This window comes from Tursiops truncatus, chromosome 9 (assembly GCF_011762595.2).
Source record: "Tursiops truncatus isolate mTurTru1 chromosome 9, mTurTru1.mat.Y, whole genome shotgun sequence".
NCBI lineage: Eukaryota > Metazoa > Chordata > Mammalia > Artiodactyla > Delphinidae > Tursiops > Tursiops truncatus.
The window spans coordinates 6,816,339-6,837,791 of record NC_047042.1 but is presented as its reverse complement, the minus strand read 5'-3'; the positions used below and the strand labels follow the sequence as shown (position 1 = coordinate 6,837,791).

The following is a 21,453-nucleotide window of genomic DNA, read 5'->3' as shown; positions in this document are numbered from 1 at the left end:
ACTACTAAAAAAGAAAATTACAGACCAATATCACTGATGAATATAGATGCAAAAATCCTCAACAAAATATTAGCAAACAAAATCCAACAACACATTAAAAGGATCATACACCATGATCAAGTGGGATTAATCTCAGGGATGCAAGGATTCTTCAATATATGCAAATCAATCAATGTGATACACCATATTAACAAATTGAAGAAGAAAAACCATATGATCATCTCAATAGATGCAGAAAAAGCTTTTGACAAAATTCAACACCCATTTATGATAAAAACTCTCCAGAAAGTGGGCATAGAGGGAACCTACCTCAACATAATAAAGGCCCTGTATGACAAACCCATAGCAAACATCATTCTCAATGGTGAAAAACTGAAAGCATTTCCTCTAAGATCAGGAACAAGACAAGGATGTCCACTCTCACCACTATTATTAAACGTAGTTTTGGAAGTCCTAGTCACAGCAATCAGAGAAGAAAAAGAAATAAAAGGAATCCAAATTGGAAAAGAAGAAGTAAAACTGTCACTGTTTGCAGATGACATGATACTATACATAGAGAATCCTAAAGATGCCACCAGAAAATTACTAGGGCTAATCAATGAATTTGGTAAAGTTGCAGGATACAAAATTAATGCACAGAAATCTTTTGCATTCCTAAACACTAATGATGAAAAATCTAAAAGAGAAATTAAGGAAACACTCCCATTTACCATTGCAACAAAAAGAATAAAATACCTAGGAATAAACCTACCTAGGAAGACAAAAGACCTGTATGCAGAAAACTATAAGACACTGTTGAAAGAAATTAAAGATGATACCAACAGATGGAGAGATCTTCCATGTTCTTGGATTGGAAGAATCAACATTGTTAAAATGACTATACTACCCAAAGCAATCTACAGATTCAATGCAATCCCTGTCAAATTACCAATGGCATTTTTTTTAATAGAACTAGAACAAAAAAATCTTAAAATTTGTATGGAGGCACAAAAGACCCCGAATAGCCAAATCAGTCTTGAGGGGAAAAAATGGAGTTGGAGGAATCAGACTCCCTGACTTCAGACTATACTACAAAGCTACAGCAATCAAGACAATATGGTACTGGCACAAAAACAGAAATCTAGATCAATGGAACAGGATAGAAAGCCCAGAGATAAACCCACACACCTATGATCAACTAATCTATACAAAGGAGGCAAGGATATACAATGGAGAAAAGACAGTCTCTTCAATAAGTGGTGCTAGGAAAACTGGACAGCTACGTGTAAAAGAATGAAATTAGAACACTCCCCAACACCATACACAAAAATAAACTCAAAATGGATTAGAGACCTAAATGTAAGACCGGACACTGTGAAACTCTTAGGAAAACATAGGAAGAACACTCTGACATAAATCATAGCAGAATCTTTTTTGATCCACCTCCTAGAGTAATGGAAATAAAAACAAAAATAAACAAATGGGACCTAATGAAACTTTAAAAGCTTTTGCAAAGGAAAGGAAACTACAAGGAAGACGAAAAGACAACACTCAGAATGGGAAAAAATGTTTGCAAACAAATCAACGGACAAAGGATTAATCTCCAAAATATATAAACAGCTCATGATGCTCCATATTAAAAAAACAAACAACCCAATCAAAACATGGGCAGAAGACCTAAATAGGCATTTCTCCAAAGACGACATACAGATGGCCAAGAAGCACATGAAAAGCTGCTCAACATCACTAATTATTAGAGAAATGCAAATCAAAACTACAGTGAAGTATCACCTCACACCTGTTAGAATGGGCATCATCAGAAAATCTACAAACAACAAATGCTAGAGAGGGTGTGGAGAAAAGGGAACCCTCCTACACTGTTGCTGATAAAGTAAATTGGTGCAGCCACTGTGGAGAACAGTATGGAGTTTCTTTAAAAACTAAAAATAAAACTACAACATTATCCTGCAATCCTACTTCTGGGCATATACCCAGAAAAGATGAAAACTCTAATTTAAAAGATACATGCACCCCAATGTTCGTTGCAGCATTACTTACAATAGCTAAATGGAACCAACCTAAATGTCCATCAACGGAGGAATGGATAAAGGAGATGTGGTATATATATATATACACCACATATATAATGGAATATTACTCAGCCATAAAAAAGAATGAAATTATGCCATTTGTGGCAACATGGATGGACCTGGAGATTATCATACTACTAAGTGAAGTAAGCCAGACAGAGAAAGACAACTATCATATGATTATCACTTATATGTGGAATATAAAAAAAAGATACAAATGAACTTATATACAAAACAGAAATAGACCCACAGACTTAGAAAACAAACTTATGGTTACCAAAGGGGGAAGGTAGGGGGAGGGATAAATTAGGAGTTTGGGACTATCATACCCACACTGCTATATATAAACTAGATAAACAACAGGGACCTACTTTATAGCACAGGCAACTCTACTCAATATTTTACAATAACATATAAGGGAAAAGATTCTGAAAAAGAATATATATGTATTTATATATGTGTGTATATATGTGTGTGTGTGTGTATTGTGTATATATATATATATACATATATATACACACACATATATGCATAACAATTACTTTGCTGTACACCTGAAACACAATATTGTAAATCAACTATAGTTCAATTAAAAAAAAAAAACCAGGTGAAATTTACATAACAGAATGAACCATTTTGAAGTGAACAGCGTGGTGGCATTGTAGTTTGGGGCCTGTGCATGGCCAGCACTGAAATCATATGCAGATGTATACACACCCAAGTGTAGCTTGCATCTGTGCTGTGTATGCACACAAGGCTGGTTCTTACACAAACCGACCTTGCCACTTGCCTCCACCCTTGAGGCGTGTTGATGGCCTGACACACCCACGGGCTCAGTGTGCTGCTGGCAGAAGAGCTGCTTTTTACCGTCCGCTCCATTGAGCATGTGAAAACGCATCTCCCTGCTTTCCATCAAGCTGGGGCAATGGAGTGCTTATATCCAAGGGGAGTCAGGAGCAGTGACTTAGATGTATTCTACTCTGTCCCAGCTTTCGTTGCTCAAGGATCGATTTGCTGCAGGCTAGATACCAGCCGCAGACCGATCACAACCTAGGCTAGAAGCACTTGCGCCTGTGTGTCGTTCCTGGAAGCCAACCCCATCGTGGTTTCTGTGGACGTGGCACAGATGGTGGTACAGGAAAAGGAGACTCGCTTACAGCCCAGGCTTGCCCTTGCTGGGGGCCTGGGCATCAAGGTCCAGCACTGTGGTCTGCATGGCACACCAGACCTGCCTCTGGACACACGTCCGGTGCCACGTGCTTACTGCTCGAGGAGCCGGATGCTACACCTCCTTCGTTCAATCCCCCGATGCCTGTTGAGTGTCTGCCACATGCCGGCTGTTGGGGTCCAGTGGTGCAGGTCAGGGGTGGTACTGTGCCCCAGGGAGCTGGGACACAATAATGTGTGACCGACCAGTTAATATTTTGAAGCACCTTTAACATTAAATTGAAAAATCATGAGTTATGACCGATCTCATTTAACAAATATATTCCTGGTATATTCTGCCTTCCATTTCTTCTGGGCAAAGTGCTTTGTGTAAGATTCTCCTAGACAGATAATTCCTGAAAGATATGTTGACTCAAGATGGTATTTTTATTCTGTTTGAGGGTTCCCCCCTGTGGAAAAACATGTTACAAACAACACCTCTGTTTTGTGCTTATAACTTACCATGGAGCACACTGGGGAGAGAACATGCAGGTCACACACTTGTTTTACAGATTTTACTCTTGCTTTTGAAATCTAATTTCATTTGACTCACCAGAAGTCCCAGAAGTAGACACTCCTTCTGCTTCCTTTGTCTGTCTTCATGTTCCTGAATTTCATTCTAGCATTGTAGTCATCAAGCTACTAGAGGCTAATTTTTTAAAAAGATAATTAGGTTTCCACTGTAGCTACCTGGACGTGTAAAATGACTCTCCCCTGATTGGTTTGTTGATCCAAACTATATCTCTGTCTGCCCTCTCCCTTCATCAAGGTTTTTGATCTCTTTAATTTGTTCATTTATGGAATAGGTGTATGTACAAGCAAAATGTATTCTCATTTTTGAAGAAAAAGTCCCTTTGGAATCTGAACAGAGAAGCAACACATATTTCAACCCTCTTTCCTATGATTTTTTTCTTTCCATCTGTCCTTCACTACCTTTCTTTCCTATCTACAGTCTGAGCTTTCAAAAGCTTTTAATTGAAATGTACCTTTTCTTTTTTTTTGGCTGTGTTGGGTCTTCGTTGCTGCGCACGGGCTTTCTCTAGTTGCGGCGAGCGGGGGCTACTCTTCCTTGCAGTGCGTGGGCTTCTCATTGCAGTGGCTTCCCGTGTTGCAGGGCACGGGCTCTAGGCGCGCAGGCTTCAGTAGTTGCAGCATGGGGGCTCAGTAGTTGTGGCTCACGGGCTCAGTAGTTGTGGCTCACGGGCTGTAGAGTGCAGGCTTCAGTAGTTGTGGCTCGTGGGCTCAGTAGTTGTGGCTCATGGGTTCTAGAGTGCAGGCTTCAGTAGTTGTGGCTTGTGGGCTCAGTAGTTGTGGCTTGTGGGCCGTAGAGCACAGGCTCAGTAGTTGTGGCGCACAGGCTTAGTTGTTCTGCAGCATGTGGGATTTTCCCGGACCAGGGCTCGAACCTGTGTCCCCTGCATTGGCAGGCAGATTCTTAACCACTGTACCACCAGGGAAGTCCTAAAATGTACGTTTTTTGTGCTTTGGTTCTGGGCTTACTAGATACGTGCTCTTAGCAACAGTGTGATTTAAAAATAGCAGGGAGGTCATGTGGCCTCACCAGTCCCGTCCCTTTGCTTTCATTCTCGACTTGAGTTGTTCTTGGGCCAAGGACTTGCTCATTCAGCCCCTCTGTCTGCTGCAGGGGCGGGTGAGGTGAGCAGATGGGGACGGGTCTGCTGAGGAGCCCTTGCCGCTGGCCGCGCAGGGCTGCACACGTCTGCAGGGCCTGGCTTCCTTCCTGTGTGTTCAGAGTCCAGAGGGCACTGCAGACCAAGGTGGCAGTTGTCAGGGAAGAGTCCCAGTGCAGTGTCACATCCTGGAGCACTTCGATGCCCTGGTGGCTGGCGGGAGCGCCTGTCCTGCTGGGAGGTGCACCCCGGGCTCCGCTCCTGCGTGTGCAGGAGGGCAGGCACGGGGCACGGGGCTGGCTCTGCTCCAGCTGCTCTCACCAGCAGACCCCTTGGCCTCTACGCCTTGGTTCTTGGGGTCCCGTGGCTGTGGTCATGGTCACTACCACATTCAGTTTCTGAGAGGGTAGATACTGCCCTGCGTGTCCCTAGTGTCTATAATCATCACTGATATTTGCAGTTTCCTGGTGGCTTGGAGAGGGTCAGTGGGTCTGTGTCCAGAGGACCAGATGGGGCCCCTGACTTTAGATGTGGGCACTGCTGCCCCAGAGAGAGGCAGGAGGGCTGGGCGAACCTGCCTCACTGTGGGGTACAATCCTGGTGACTCTGGGAGGGCCCTTCCGCTTGTCTCCAGTGTCCAGAGGGCCCCTGGTGGACCACCACGGCCACAGTCGACACCCTTGTGGGCAGAGGGGGCCTCTCAGGTCAGGAACAGTGTCTCTCTGTTGATGAGAAATGTCACACTTTCTGCTGAGATCTGTAGCCCCGAGGCTCGCTTGCCCACAGCCGCCGTCCGCGGAAGGATGTGAGTGTCCAAGGGCAGAGGTGGGAGGCAGAACCAGGTGGAAGGCGGAGGGTGCTGGGTCTGTGTCGGTCGCTTGGACTCGTGTGAGTCTCCAAGTATGGGGCCCAGGGACCTCAGGGCCTTCTCCGAAGTTCACGGTGGCGGAAGGACCTCAGTGCCCTGGCGCACCCGCCAGCACTCACCGGGAGCCACCCATGCTTCCGTGTCTCCCTCAGACCAAGACAGAGCAGAGCGTGTCCCTGAGTTTTCCCAGACTGTAGCTGAGGCGGAGCGCTCCACGGCGGCGAGGAAATTGTCCGGGAATTAATCGTAATACAAAGACTAAGAATAATAACAGCTGACATTCATTGAGTGCTTACGGCACGCAGTGGACTTTTCTGAGCACGCTACATGCATACTCTTCCGAGGGCTTTTGAGAGTGGCCCCTCTCTCCTCCCCTCCCTTCTTTTCCCTCCGTTTCAGCTGAGGGACCTGTGTCCTTCTCGTCCTTTGGTACCACGCTCCATCCTCGGACTTCCTGTTGCTGAAATAAAACATCCATTGTTTCCTCCCTAGACTGGGGGTTCGTTGAGGGCACGAGTTCTGTCTTCTGTGCTGACACACTGTCAGGCACATGGAAAGCACTCGGTACTCGTTTAGTAACTCACACGTGGTGGCCTGGAGCAGGGTTGGGGAAGGAAAGAGTGACTCACTGTCATTCTTCAGTGATGGAAATTGTTTTAGGGACCTAATGTCAAGAGACCTCTAGCCCTGCTCTGCCGTTAGGTTGCTCTGTGATCTCGATCAAGTCTCCTAACCTTTCTGGGCCCCAACTTCCTGGGCTATATAATCTCCAAGGTCTTATACTGCTTAATTCTATGACACCCTCTGGCTGGCTGTGCAGAATAATTTAGAGCATAGAGAACAAACAATGAACGACCAAGCAGGCTTCTGTGTTGTAGCAGAGACAAGGGTACAGATATGAGATGGATGTTAGTGCATTAAGGGTCCAACCTGCTTGCCAAGTACAAAGCAATCACCTAACATTTCCTTTCTAAGCAGTGAGTCATCTTTCTTCTGCAGGTCTTAGTATTGACACAACAGTGGGGAGGAGATGTTAATCACACAGTCAGATGGTGGAATGGATCTGGGAGCCTGGGACCACTCCCTGCTCCAGACTGGGAGGTTCCTGAGATGTCTTATTAGGTGCTGAACTGGGCCTTCGTGGGAGTCAGGTACATGGATGCTTACTTAAACCATGACTGTTTTCATTGGATTTTAAACAGGCCAGAGAAAGCTGGTGATTTAGACGTGCATGTTTCCTGTTCTTTAGGAATAGAATTGGATCTGGTAATTCCTTCCAGAAAATTGAGGGTAGGTTAGAAATGGGTTGGGTCTTCTTAACTAGACACCAGTGATTTAAAAACAAGATGAACCAGTGGCGCTCTGTAGAGCTGGCCAGTGGGAAAGGACCCAGAGGGGATCCTTGATTTACCTATAGTCTCCTGGAATACTAAGGAAACCTTAAGACCCTCCCTACCTAGTTTTACAAATGAAGTAATTGACAGCACCCACCTGGGCCCACAGTGTCTTCAGGGGCCTCATTGTCTGACTGGGTCACACCTCTGGCCGCCGCGTGGATGGAACAGAGCTGCAGGGCATTTGGGTCCTGGGTGTTGTGTTTGCACACTTATTCTAGTTTCTGGTTCAGCTCTAAGTACCACTGAAGGAGAGAATGTGGGGACGCTTGTCTTAATCATCTCCACTGAGACTTGAGGAAATCCCCAACTGCCCAGCTCAAGGGAGAGAGTGAAAGGGAACAGATGGTTGGAAAGCACTTTGGTCAGACATATAAAAGGAAGATAGGATGCATGAAACAGTGAGGACACACATCAGGGTCATTCACTGATGACCCTGACGTGTGTGCTTTGTTGAGTACCTGTTACGTGCACACCACCGCTACGGGGGAGGGAGTGAGCGTGTACCAACCCTGGGAGTAGAGACACAGAGGCGGGCCTCAGGCCCACCTCCTGCAGCTCTAGGAAGGGCCGTTCCTTCCAGCACTGCCCTCCTCTGGCTATCGGTTTCGACCAGGCTATTCTCAGGCCCTGTGCCCAAGTTTCCCATTGCAGTGTTGAAGCTTCTTTCAAAGTACTCCCATTACCCTGGTTTATCGTGTCTTTCTTTCTGGGTTCATTCCTCAGCTGTGAATAATTAATGGTGTGAATGGGTGAAGTGTTTGCAGGTGTCAGATCAAGATCCCAGATTCAGGCTTTGCAGAGCCCGCACCCAGCTAGGAGGTTGGTGCCAAGGTCAGTTCAGGGGCCCTGCGGCACAAGGTCCCCCCGAGCAGTAGCAGGCTGTGTTGTGACCTGGGCCCGGTGCCCTGCGCCCTCTGTGCCCAGCTCCCCAGCAGCTTGGGGAGCCTGAGGTGTGTGCAGGGTGGGGCAGGGGAGGGGGGGCTTCAGCTGGTGAAGCAGCTGAGCACAGCCTTTGGAAGCAGCCTGGGGAGGGGGAGGTGTCTGGTCTGGGGACAGATACTCTAGAGAAGAATTTTTCTCCTCCCTCACTCCTTGTTGTTGGGCTTCTCACTGAAGACTGCTGGCGTAAGTTGGGGGCATTTTCGTGTCCTTAGAACAGGGAGAAAGGTTTCACCGTCATCCCCCTTTCGGATCGCTAGACTCCTGTTGTGGTCTGAATATTTGTGTCCCCCCCAAATTCACATGCGGAGTCCTAACCCCCAAAGGTGATAGTATTAGGAAGTAAGGACTTTGGGAGGAGCTGAGGTCCTGAGGGTGGAGCCTTTGTAAATGGGATTCGTGCTCTTGTATAAGAGCCTCCAGAGGGCTCCCTTGCGCCATCCACCATGTGAGGACACAGGCTGTGAACCGGAAGGGGGCCCTCACCAAAACACGACCATCAGCTTGATCTTGGACCTCCCAGCCCCCAGAACTGTGAGAAGTCAATTTATGTTGTTTGTAAGCCGGTGGTATTTTGTTATAGCAGCCGGAACAGACTAAGACAGCCTCTAAAATGTCATGTTTCTCTATATATTCTGTAACTGGATTTTTTCCCCTTAACTATAGATTATAAATCTTCTTCTAAATCAGTATACAAAGCAACCTCATTGTTTTTCTTCATGACAGAGTGTTCCCTGGGGAGGTACCATAGTTCATTTACACATTCCATTATAAGCATTGTACATTCAGGTAGTGCCACTTTTGTTTTGTTTTTACTACTGAAGGTCTGCATATCCTTACCTGTTATTCCAGAATTTGAGACAGTGATCATAAACGAATTTTTTAATACTTGGTAGCAGGAATGGATTTGGACAACACGAGGCTTTTAAAATTCTTTTTAGAATTCCATTTAGTAGGATGTGCTACTGAGGCATATTAAAGTTTTCAGGAGTTTATCTGAGGAAACATCAATTCACATTGGGCAGTGATGAGCATTCCACCGCCAGAAGCCAGGGGCGAGGTGTTTATAGAGAATCAAACAAGGAAGTGATTTGATTGGCTACAGTTTAAGAGATTGCCTAGTCTGGGAAAGTCCTGTTGGCGGTTGGTCATTGGTTTCCTTCCCACCTTGAGGCATTCACGGGAATCCACTCTGCCTTAGGTTTCAGTTTGCTTCCAAAGGCAACACAACTGTCAGAGCCCCCTCAGGCTAACGGCCTTCTTGTTTGAGAACTGTAACAGATGTTTTGTGTATTTCAGTGCAGATTTCTGCTGGTAATGTTATGTAGCACGTGGTTACATATCTTACAATTCATGAATCCAGACAGTTCTCAGTCTGCACATATCTGGTCCCCAGAGTTTGGAGGAAGGATTCTGATATGCCCCGTACTCACTAAACATCTTCCTACACGTACTAGAACTTATTTTGTCGTGAAATGGATTTGCAGAAATAGAATTGCTGAAGCAAAGGTTATGCTTGTTTCATATTTTAATAAATGCTGTTAGTCTCCCAAACGTTGTCATAATATAATCGGCCATCAGGGTGTGAGAGCGGCTGCTTTCGACCATCCTCAGCACCACTGGGTGTAACACCGTAATCAGAGGACGCTTTGTACTCTGGGTTCTTGTTAGTTATGTGTTGTCTCATCCCAGGGAGTCTCTTTCTGCTGCAACATCACTTCCGCTGAAGGCAGACACATGTGATACCGGGAACCGTGGTAGGCACCTTGGCTATACATAGAGGAATGAGATAGGATTGCTCTTGAGCTCATGGTCTGGTGGCGGATCTATAGATGCCTTTAACGGTGAACAAATATTGTACGTGGTCAGAGCTGGAGACCCAGCAAAGGGAGGATCCTGGCCTGGTGGGGAGGACGGGGGATGGTGCTGAGAAAGACCTCACAGAGCTGATCTTTGACGGCTGACGAGCAGTTTCAGAGGCTCTAGTGAGAGTGTATTTGGGGCAGCACAAGGCTGGAGTGTAGGCTGCCCTGCCGATGGCAGGGGCTGAGATGAGTAAGGAGGGGGAGGGGCCTTGAATGTCCTTCTGAGGAGCTGAGACTTCCTTCTGCACGAAGCAAGGCGACAGCACCAGCTTGGCCTCTCAGAAGGCTGCTGGCACAGCACTGGGCTGGGAGGTGGAGACTGGAGCTAAGGAGGTTGCTGTGTAGTAAGGGCACAGTGTGGAGGGTCTCTTTCAGTGAAGATGGGCTGAGAGACCAGTCGGTGGGCTCCAGTGTATCTCAGAAGCATCAGTGTGGGGCTGAAGAGTGGTCTCTGCTTGGCAGACAGTGAGAGAGGGTGCAGAGAACGGGTTCAGCGAGGGGTTTCGCAGAAGGGGGAGAGGGGGGCGGTGAGTTGAAGTTCTTGCAGGGCAGTGGGGCTTTGCTTCTGCAGCTCCGGAGGGTCCACGGACAGAATGTAGATTTGAGAGTTCTGAGCAGGTAAGGAAAGTGAAACCAACTCAAGTAAAAGTCAAGCTGAGAAAGTCAGCCGGGTGTCAGCCTGAATCCAGGTTTCTAGACTTTTGAGCTAATGGGGACTGGGGTCCGTCTGCTTTCCAGAGCTCATGGCCACACTCATTATGCCATTTATATTTGCCTTACTTGTGTTATTTCAGTGAAATGCAACCTAGTATCAGGTTTCAATTCTATAAGATCACAGGAGGACTTCTGTTTTTCACGTTCAGTATTACTTCACTGACCAGCATTTATTTTTTAACCTGAGGGTTAATCAGCCCAAGCTATAGAAGGATAAGTTTCTTGTTTTCCAGGTTAGAGTTGAATAGAACTGATATTAAATGATCAGCAGTTCACTGAAAGGAGGAAGAGGAGAAACCTCTACCCCAGAAACACAAGGGCAGAGTTTGAAAACCTGGAGCCAGCGATGTCAGCAGTCATGGGAAAGCGTCTAGGCCATCTATCTTTCCTCGTCCGCTCCCTCAGCTCCGGGGGCAGCTGGGCGTGGAGGCAGCAGCTGTTCAAGGGTTAAAATGGCAAGGAAATGAGCACTTCTAACCCATTCGGTCTGTTAATTTTAGGGCTTATAATAAGCACTTATAATACTTCCTCCGTGGAAGAAGTAGAGTGGAAGTTCCCTGTGTAAATCCCATAAGCCACCCTAAGTACAAGCAATTTTGGTTTATTCCAGTTTGAGATGTTTTCTGGTAAAAGATGTGTCTCTGGAGGAATGACTCCCAGGGCACCTGTCCTCCCAACCCCCAAAGGCTCAAGATTGGGTCTCATCAGAGCCACTGTGGTCCCCTCTTTAGAGCCCATAGACGTGTGACTTTGCCATGGAGTGTTAAAAGGTCATCAAACTCTAACCATCTGTTTCCACAGACGGGCACATCCCCGCCTGTCAGGGAGATCAAGTCAGACTGGAAGGAAAATATTCTGACATATGAATTGTCAGCTGAGATTGACAGAAAGAACCGTCAGTTCATCCTCAGATCTGTGAAGTTTTTGACTTGACAGCCAGACACGTATAAGGTCTAAAACCTGTGATTGGAGAGATGAAAGTTCTTTTTTTTTTTAATTTTATTTATTTAATTTATTTATTTTTGGCTGCGTTGGGTCTTTGTGGCTGCGCGCCGGCTTTCTCTAGTTGCGGTGAGCGGGGGCTACTCTTCATTGTGGTGCGTGGGCTTCTCATTGCAGTGGCTTCTCTCGTTGCGGAGCACGGGCTCTAGGCGCATGGCCTTCAGTAGTTGTGGCACGTGGGCTCAGTAGTTGTGGCTCACGGGCTCTAGAGTGCAGGCTCGGTAGTTGTGGCGTATGGGCTTAGTTGCTCCGTGGCATGTGGGATCTTCCCGGACCAGGGCTCGAACCCGTGTCCCCTGCACTGGCAGGCGGATTCTTAACCACTGCACCACCAGGGAAGCCCGAAAGTTCTTTTGAAATGACTTTTTCTCACAGATATTTAATATTGAAACTTATGAGAATATGTCTATTACCTCTTGTGTGATGATGGTGTCACGGGTTTGTGTGGGTCCAAACTCAACAAATTGTACCTATTAAATATGTACAGTTCTTTGTATATCGATTATACTTCAGTAGAACTGTTTTTTTAAAAAACCGATCAGGAAAGCCAAAACAGCGTCTCCTCCCCTGCTATGTTCCTGCCGGGTGCCCCGAGAGGAAACACCGACAAGCGGGTGGTTCTCCGTCCCGGCTGTGTCCTAGACTCACCTGAGGAGCGATTACCAACCCACAGGCAGAGGCGTGTCTTAAAGCTGCCCAGTAATTGGGAGGTGAGCCAGGGTCGAGAACCACTGCTTTCCAGAGTGCTCGTCACAGAGTGACCACCTGAAGCTGCAGAGGTTCCTCCTGGGCTGCCTCCTTTCCTGTTATACGCCCACAGGTGGAGGGTTCTGCTACTTCGTTCAAATGGAGAACTTTCCCATGGCAGGTTTGGGCCCTTAAGGAAAAGCTGGAGAGATGGTCTCCATGTTAGGCCATAATAAGGCTAAAAATAAATAAATATTGAAACATTAAATAATATTTTAAAAGCTTGCTATAGGAAGGTAGAATTGGTGGTGAGTAGTATATTTTAGGATGATAGACTCAATATTGGGAAAGAGATGGCTGTGACATATTGATGTCCGTCTGAACGGGAAGATGCTTCGGGGAATTAGTGGGAAACCCGAAATGTCACGAAGGTCACAGAGACCTAGTTTAAGGAGGGAAGAGGCGGGAATTCCCAGGATGTCAGTATACTAAGGAAACAAGCAGCCTGCTGGGGTGAGATTTTAACAGCGCACGTGCGAAAGATGAAGGGTGGGCTCATCACCCAGCGCAGAGTGGTAGGGAACCTACATGAAGGCTTCAGGAGAATCATCTAAAACAGATTATTAAAGGGGCCTTTTGTGATCATTTGGAACTAATTTGGGTTTGCCTGTTAACGTCCTGTGAGGTTGGGCTCATTTTTTCGATGGGACCGTGAGACGGGGAGATCTGTGACTTGACAGTGTGCCCGAGTTGCATGAAGACATTTAATAGCAACTCACTCCGTATTTCAGCTGATAAGATAGAAAGTCTGGTCTAAACAAACAGGCCAGTTAGGTAGATTTGTGGCTGGTGTAATAGCTGTACCTATAAAAGTACGATTAGTAAAATACCACCATGGAAGGCAGGCCTTTAATGGAATTGACCATTGGCTCCATCATCACTACTTTATAATTGATTTGAATGAAAATATGGAAGGCATGCTGTAGCAGTCATATTCTCAGGTTGTAGGGAGAGGGGTATCGCATCCAGCTCTTTCTTTTTAAAAGTTCTTTTAAAATTTTTATTTATTTAGTTTATTTATTTGCGGCTGCATTGGGTCTTCGTTGCTGTGCACGGGCTCTCTCTAGTTGTGGCAACGGGGGCTGCTCTTCCTTGCGGTGCGTGGCTTCTCTTGTTGCGGAGCACGGGCTCCAGGCGCACGGGCTCTAGAGCGCAGGTTCAGTAGTTGTGGCGCGTGGGCTTAGTTGCTCCACGGCATGTGGGATTTTTCTGGACCAGGGCTCGAACCTGTGTCCCCTGAATTGGCAGACAGATTCTTAACCACTGCGCCACCAGAGAAGCCTTCCATCTCTTTCCTTTTCCTTTCCTTCTTTCTCGCTGGCGCGCCCTCCTGTCCTTCCGTCCTCATTTTTTTTTTTTTTTTTTTTTTTTTTTTAGGTACGCGGGCCTCTCACTGCTGTGGCCTCTCCCGTTGCGGAGCACAGGCTCCGGACGCGCAGGCTCAGCGGCCATGGCTCACGGGCCTAGCTGCTCCGCGGCATGTGGGATCTTCCCGGACCGGGGCACGAACCCGCGTCCCCTGCATCGGCAGGCGGACTCTCAACCACTGCGCCACCAGGGAAACCCTTAACTAATGTTTTATAGGGAGCTATTTTCTACATATTTTTCTACATAAAACAAGTCAATTTGTACTGGAATTACCTACAAATTGTGTCCAAGGTCTTGGATCAAATTGTGCATTTCTCCCAACTACTTTTTTGTTTTTAAAAGAAAAAAATTGCCAGGAACCTAGATCACAATTCTGTGATCATTTAATACGATTGAGAAACAGCCTTGCCCACCCTCGCACACACCCAGTCCACTGCCCCTTGGACTGATATTGCTTTAGTGAAAGTGTCTCTGTGAAAACCAAAGTGCAGACGTTTTCACAGCTCCTCTCTTTTCATAAAGAAGGCGGGGCTGGAGAAGAGTGGGAATATTGAAGGAGGCCAAAATAACCGCTTGGAGCCTGGACCCTGACCTGCTCTGGACCTGCCCTCGGAGGGCGAGGGCCTTTCTCAGGGATCTTCTGGGGGAGGGAGGGTGCTGAGCGCTGTGAGTGTCAGCATCGCGGGGGCAGGACAGGTGTGAGCAGCCCTGGCCCTTGTCAGCACTTCACACGAGGATGCTGGCCTTCAGACTTAAAACAGCGCTGTAAGGAGCACCTGCCCACCCACCCCTTTTGCTTATGGGGAAACTGAGGCTCACAGCGGTTGAATAACTTGCTAGAAGTCCTGCAGCTGGCAAGTGGCAAGACCAGGACTCAACCACCTGACTTGTCTGACTTCGTAACCTCTTCCCTTGACCTCGCTGGCCTTGTCGGTACAGAGTCCCATCTTCTGACGGGGGTCAGCGCTGAGCAGGGTCTACAGCGCTCTGATGCTCCCCTCTGGTTTCATGCAGGTGTTTGGTCATCCAGTTACAGGGCCTCCCTGGAAGGAAACCACTGTGATTCTGCCCACAGGATATGGAGCAGACAGGTGCTTTGCATGACACTGTCCCTCTCAGCGCCTTCCGTTTGGGCCACCCGTTTGGACTACCACAGCTCCGCTAGTTTCCTGAAGTGCAGTGGTGGCAGTTCTGTCCTTTGCACTGAAGTCTGCCTGGACCTCCCGACTGGTCTGGCCCTTCTTCCGCAGGGTGCTGACGGCCTGTGTCCTCTCTCCCGCAGATGCCGCCCCTACGAGGACTGCTGTGGTTCCAGGTGCTGTGTGCGGGCCCTCTCCATCCAGAGGCTCTGGTATTTTTGGTAGGTCACGACTCTTCCTGGTCTCAGCTGCTCCCCCTGCCCTCCCCCAGGGCTCTGCCCGGTCAGTTTGTCACAGCCAAGGTGACGTCACCTTCCCCTGAGGACGTGGTCTCTGGGTGGCCTCAAGAAAGCAGGTACGTTGGGGCTGGCTTCATGTCAAGCACTTCTGCTCACGGAGTTTGGAGAAAGCTCGTCCCCATTTCCACAGACTTGTGGCTCAGAAAGCAGACTTACTCTTTTGGAAGCTGGACTGTACAGAAGCCGGGTCCTTCAGCGGCTCCTCCACCGATTTCTGAAAGGGAGCTGAGGCCAGTTGTGTTAATCAGAGAATCGGCCCATCTCGTTATAACGTTTCCACTGCCTGGAAATCTTCCGTATTCGCATTGTGTCAGCTGAGTCCTGACGTTCCAGACAGACAGCCCGCATCCTTGCCCATCTTCCAGCTCTACCGGGGGAAGTTGGAAGAGCTGTCTGGAGTCTGTAAGATTGGACCTTGGGAGAGAATGAGGGAGTAAAGCTGACAGGAACCTCCCGTGAGTGGCCACCCTCAGAGGATGCCTGTTTGGAGGTTTGCCTGAAGATTCATCTGACTCTGTAGATAAGAGGTAGGCTTCAGATGACAGAGATGGCAGAGTATGTGTGGGAAAGGATTTGCCTAAAACCAAAAGGGCATTTCCTGTGCCTGCCGCGCTCTCCTCTGCACCACTGCAGAGGTACAGTCTTCGAGGCAAACCCCGTGAGGGATTAGGACCCAGCTTTAAGGTTTAAGCTTCTTCATGGGTTTCAGATTCTGACATTCCTGACGTCTAAAGACTTTAAGGCCTTTCCTGAGCATGTGGCGGCAGACACTTGGATTTCTGGTGAGATTTTTGCCTTTGCCTCCTGACGGCTGTTCCTAATGTTTGATTAGGGAAGTCAGCAGGAAGTGGGCACTCCACCTGCCACGTTTTCTTTAATAGGAGACCCTCTTCTTGTTCTCACCATCACCACCTCCTTGATGGGCTTTGGCCATTTGGGGGCTGGACTCACCTGTCACGTCGGGCCCTGAACAGTGCCACGCTGGTGTTGGCTTCTCCCCACCTCCTAGTTGCTAGTGCCTCAAACTCTATAGCAGAAGGAGAACTTTTTTACCCTGAGATTTTCCACATGTTAACACCTCTGTGTACCTAGCAAGGTGGAAGGGACTGGTACCAAAGCTGGGGTGAGGAGGGCCGGGGGAGGGGGCACTTCAGAGCTTTGCCTGGCTTTACACACGCGCCCCCTCAGAACTTGCCTCCCCGGGGTCTTGTGGTCGAGGGTCCCGAAAGGGATCAGCTGTGCTTCAGGTTGGCCTGAAACACCAGGCGAATGATGATGAGATTGTGGAAATGCTCCTAAAAATGAGAAAACGTGTCGACGTTTAGACATCACGTGATTAGAAAGAAGGAAAAATGGAAAGTCCAGGAGAGCTCTGAGGACCTGGCTGCTAGAGCAGCTTCTGTCGACCTTCCCTGGAAGCGTTCGTTCCCTGAGCTGGTAGCCGGTGCTTCTGAGCTGTCGGCCGGTGTCACTTGTCAGGGTCAGGGCACCTCGGCGAGCCAGTGGGTCCCTACACAGAGGCATCTCATGAGAGCCGTGGAAGGGGGGCAGGTCTCCACGGTCGGGGTGCCAGATACCAGAAGGTTCGGTTGAGTTCTTTGAGTTGAGATTCTGATACCAGATAGCAGCTTCTAAACTGGGGATACAGCCAGAGAGCACCTTGAGATGCAAGCCTGAGGTGCCCCAGCTGAAGTCAGAGGACACAGGGTTTCCGCTCCATGGGTTCCTTCTCTCAGTTATGTGTCTGGTGTGGAGAAGGCCCCACGGCAGCCGGGCTCCTGAAACAGACAGATGTCTAGACACATGAAGAGTTTTAAACCAGTGTTCTGGAAACGAAGCGTGCAGCCTCTGATGCCACAGACGCTGGGGAGAGCTGCACAGCTTCTGACCGGGCCTCAGAGAGGGGCCTTCCCTGCAAAGGGCCCAGCACACTGCACTCAGGGAGGGCCTTCCCTGCGAAGGGCCCAACACACTGCACTCAGAGAGGGCCTTCCCTGCGAAGGGCCCAGCACACTGCACTCAGGGAGGGCCTTCCCTGCGAAGGGCCCAACACACTGCACTCAGAGAGGGCCTTCCCTGCGAAGGGCCCAGCACACGGCACTCAGAGAGGGCTTTCCCTGCGAAGGGCCCAGCACATCGCACTCAGAGGGGGGCCTTCCCTGCGAAGGGCCCAGCACACTGCACTCAGAGGGGGCCTTCCCTGCGAAGGGCCCAACACACTGCACTCAGAGAGGGCCTTCCCTGCGAAGGGCCCAGCACACTGCACTCAGAGGGGGCCTTCCCTGCGAAGGGCCCAGCACACTGCACTCAGGGAGGGCCTTCCCTGCGAAGGGCCCAGCACACTGCACTCAGGGAGGGCCTTCCCTGCGAAGGGCCCAACACACTGCACTCAGAGAGGGCCTTCCCTGCGAAGGGCCCAGCACACGGCACTCAGAGAGGGCTTTCCCTGCGAAGGGCCCAGCACATCGCACTCAGAGGGGGGCCTTCCCTGCGAAGGGCCCAGCACACTGCACTCAGAGGGGGCCTTCCCTGCGAAGGGCCCAGCACACCGCACGCAGAGAGGGCCTTCCCTGCGAAGGGCCCAGCACACGGCACTCAGAGGGGGGCCTTCCCTGCGAAGGGCCCAGCACATTGCACGGGTAGGGACGTAGGCATGCCCCTGGTGAGGGGGTGATGGGGAGCTGGTGTGGGGGCAGGTTTGCAGGGCGGGCAGGAGGTTGGCAGGATGGAGCTGGGCATCGCGCGGAGGGAGGGCGGCTCTCCAAGCTGGTCCCACTTGACTCTGGAGGAATTTGGGCTCCTTACCATAACACAAGAGGTTTTGGAGGAGGATGCTTTCAGAAGTCCCTGCCAGCTCTAAAATCTTAAGTAATCTTTAACCAGGATAGTCAAATGAAATCCCCAGGATCAGAAAAGGTGTGGAGTTGGAGAGCGCACTGCAACAGAGCGCAGCCTGGCAGGTGAGTGCAGCCCTGCTGCCAGGGCTGCCGCGGGGCTGGGGGCTGGGGCAGGCCGGCCCTGGATCTGCAGGGGCTCTGCTGCTGCCTGGGGCCTGCATTGGGAGCTGAGAACTGCTGTTCCAAGTGCTGCGGCAGGGAGGCAGGAAGGGACTGGAAAAACAAATTGAATTGAAGAAACCGGATTACTTTTGATGACAGAAAAGGCACATACTTCCTCTCTTGATCCCAGGGAAGCTCCCCAGACTCGCTCAGCAGTGGAAGAGAATGTCTAGGAAACAATCGTCCTGTAACTCACAGCACTTCCAAGAGCTGCTTTCTTACCGTGGCACGCCTTCCCTCACTGCCACCCTGCTTCCTCTCGCTGCTACCAGAAGCTCATTCCCCTGCACCCTTGTTACTTTCTCTCACACTGCTGCTTCAATACGGAATGAGTCTGATGATTGCCCCCCAAGCCGGGAGCTGGTCTCCTGCCATGTGACTTTGTTCTTATTAGCTTGCACCTGTGTGCTCGCCAGCAGCCCACGGTGTGAGGTGTGTATCACTTTTATGTGTCTAGGAAGAAATATGTATTCCATTTGACGGTGCAACCGACATTTTGGCTTGTCTCGTGGAAGAGACCAAGACCTCGTATGGCTTCTGCATTTCTGATCCAGAGAGCCTGGTCCCTTGGGAGCGAGCAGTAGCGTTACTGAGAAGGGAAACCCTCACGTGCATTTAGCTTCCCTGTGCCTTACCTTTCTGCCCGGGTGTTTAGAGTTGGACCCAGGGTTGAACGTAAGATTATCATGGAGTCCAGATGAAGCTGTCCCCTTGGGCTTCCAGCATCTGACTTCGGAGAGGGCCTTGTTTTGCACGCCTTGGATTCCTCTAGCTCCCCAAGACTGTGCCCCTCTGACCCCCTCCCCATCTGCAGCTCACAGCTGTCCTCTCCGGGTCTCTCACCCACCCAGCTTTTCCTGTGGGAGCACCTGTGCTGTTCTTTCCACCCAGAAAGAAAGCTCCTTCCCTTCCCTTCAATTTGTCTCTTTCTTTCCATCATTCAGACTCAGCTCAGATGTTGCTCCTCGCTCTGACAGATGCCCTTGTTAACCCTCCTGTTGCATTGAACTGTACCCTTGAAACGATGAACACAATTGTGTGTTATGCATGTTTTACCTGCCACTCCCACCCCGAACCTGTGTTGTATCCTTGCTTTTCTTAGCGCTATCAGAGCTGTAAATAAACACTTTTGTTAATTTGTTGTTTACTGTCCCCCTCCTCTATGAGAACTCAAGTTCAGTGAGGGGGAGACCCCACCTGTCTTACGCCCTGGAATGCACAGACTGGTGCTGGGAGCATTTTTGTTGAATGAATAATGAATTAGACGAGAGATCAGGAAGCCACAATTTCAGTCCTTTTCCTGAATCATTTCCTGTCTGGTGCCCCTGATCTTTGTTCGTGTTCAGCGCTCCAGGGTTGTCCGGTAAACGCTTACTGACTGACTAATGGACTTAATTTAACCCTTAACATTATGTTAATTATTCTTGAAGCCTTTATTGTCTCCTCTTTTCTTAAATTTCATTTGTGTGTGGACAGGTGCCTTTAGACCATGACATGGCCAGCTCAGCTGTGTGTGCATCCTTCACAAGAGTGTGCGTGCGTGTTGAGTGAGGTTCTGGAAGGTTCTGTGAGTCCCATCGTCATGTCAGTTTAGAGATGGGCAAGTTTCTCAGTTATATCTGTGTGGAACAGACAACTCGGCCCTTCTCAGAATGACTCCCCCTGTTTCTAGAAAAACAGGTATAGTGCAAATGTGAGGTGGGAAGAGTCATTCATTATTTATTGAATGCCAGTGATACATCTGAGAATTCTTAGATGATTTGGACAAAGGTCCCATCCTTAGCCGTCCACTCTGTGTCCATTAGACTGTAGGGTCATGGTAGAAGGTTCAGCCATACTTAGAACCTAGAGATTTAAAAACAGCCTGTTTATTGATTGTGAGTGTTTTCTCTATTCCTATAGCTTCTCTCTAATTAAGAAGTGCTCTAGGAAGGGCACTTAAAAAAATTTTTTTTATGGATGTTCATATAATAATGGAGAGAAAACTGCTAGAAAGGATCACGTGCTTACTCTTCTTGCTTTGACAGTAAAGAAAAATGGGGGAAATAGACAGCGAAGACCAGCAGTAGTGTTCAAACTGGATTGAAAAGGCATCTCCCGTTTTGACTAAAATATCGAGTTGAGGTCAGGAAGGTAATTGCACCAGCCCTTTGAAGCCAACAGCCATCTGGAGCTTTGAAGCAGAAAGCTCACTTCGAGAGCTTCTCAGGACGAGTGGCCTCCATCCAGGGGCACCCAGAGCTCTGCAAGCCAGCTGTCTCCCTGGTGTGCTCCACCGGGCCCGTCCCGGGGGAAGGTGGTCGGGGAGGACCAGCCAGGGAGGCCTGCCGTCTGCCCGGGCCTCTGCCTGGGGCCTCACCCTGTGCTCTCGCCCAGGTTCCTCCTGATGATGGGCGTGCTCTTCTGCTGTGGAGCCGGCTTCTTCATCCGGAGGCGCATGTACCCCCCGCCGCTGATCGAGGAGCCGGCGTTCAACGTGTCCTACACCAGGCAGCCCCCGAACCCCACTCCAGGTCAGCCAAGCCCTCTGTCCTTGTCTCTCCTCCTTTCAGTTTACATGTTCTCTGTAAGCATGTTCTCTGCCACGGAATATGCTGGAAGAAAAAATTCAGGCCATGCTTATTCATTTAAGTTCTGATGATCAACCTTCCTGTGCATCTGTGCTGCTAGCAAGTGCACTGTCTGCTGTGTTGCATGTCTGTCGCCTCTTATTCTTACCTAATTATTGGTGCATCTTTTATGCATGTTTATGCAGGACATTATTTGCTCTTTTTTCCTAAAAATTATTTCATGTGTAAATTTTTATGTAGAAACTGTACTGTCCATGATATTCTTAATGCTTCTGGACTAAATATTAATCGTGTTACTAAATGGTGATTTGCTTAGATAGTCTGTCCTTGCTGATCACTTGTTTTCTTTTGTTTTGCTTTTCATTCGTTCATTCAATAAGCGTTTGCTGTGCGTTTATGCGTATTGTGAGTACTTATTAGTTGTGCTGCTATGGACACGTCTGCACAAGTTACATTTGGCCTATTTAGGGAACATTACCCGGAGTGGTGCCCCAGGGTCAAAAAGAATTCGTGGTTTCCTAATTCTTATAAAACGCTGCTTTAACTACCTAAACCTCAGACATACTGTGGTGGGTGAATT

At 48.9% G+C, this 21,453-nt stretch overlaps 2 protein-coding genes across 5 annotated transcripts in view; one reads left to right on the top strand and one right to left on the bottom strand.

The window, feature by feature from the left end:
• Positions 1–21,453, top strand: part of VOPP1 (VOPP1 WW domain binding protein) — an 86,469-nt gene that overhangs the window by 54,144 nt on the left and 10,872 nt on the right. Inside the window, exons 3-4 of the mRNA XM_019939419.3 lie at positions 15,089–15,166; positions 20,680–20,816. Of these exons, the coding sequence (XP_019794978.1) occupies positions 15,089–15,166; positions 20,680–20,816 (215 nt within the window). The remainder of the gene's footprint in view (positions 1–15,088; positions 15,167–20,679; positions 20,817–21,453) is intronic.
• The window catches only part of LANCL2 (LanC like glutathione S-transferase 2), an 82,426-nt gene continuing 81,651 nt past the window's right edge, over positions 20,679–21,453 (bottom strand). For all 4 annotated transcript variants that reach the window (XR_012333823.1, XR_012333824.1, XR_004528042.2 and 1 more), the window contains one exon: positions 20,679–20,897. The gene's annotated coding sequence lies outside the window, so the exon portion shown is untranslated. The remainder of the gene's footprint in view (positions 20,898–21,453) is intronic.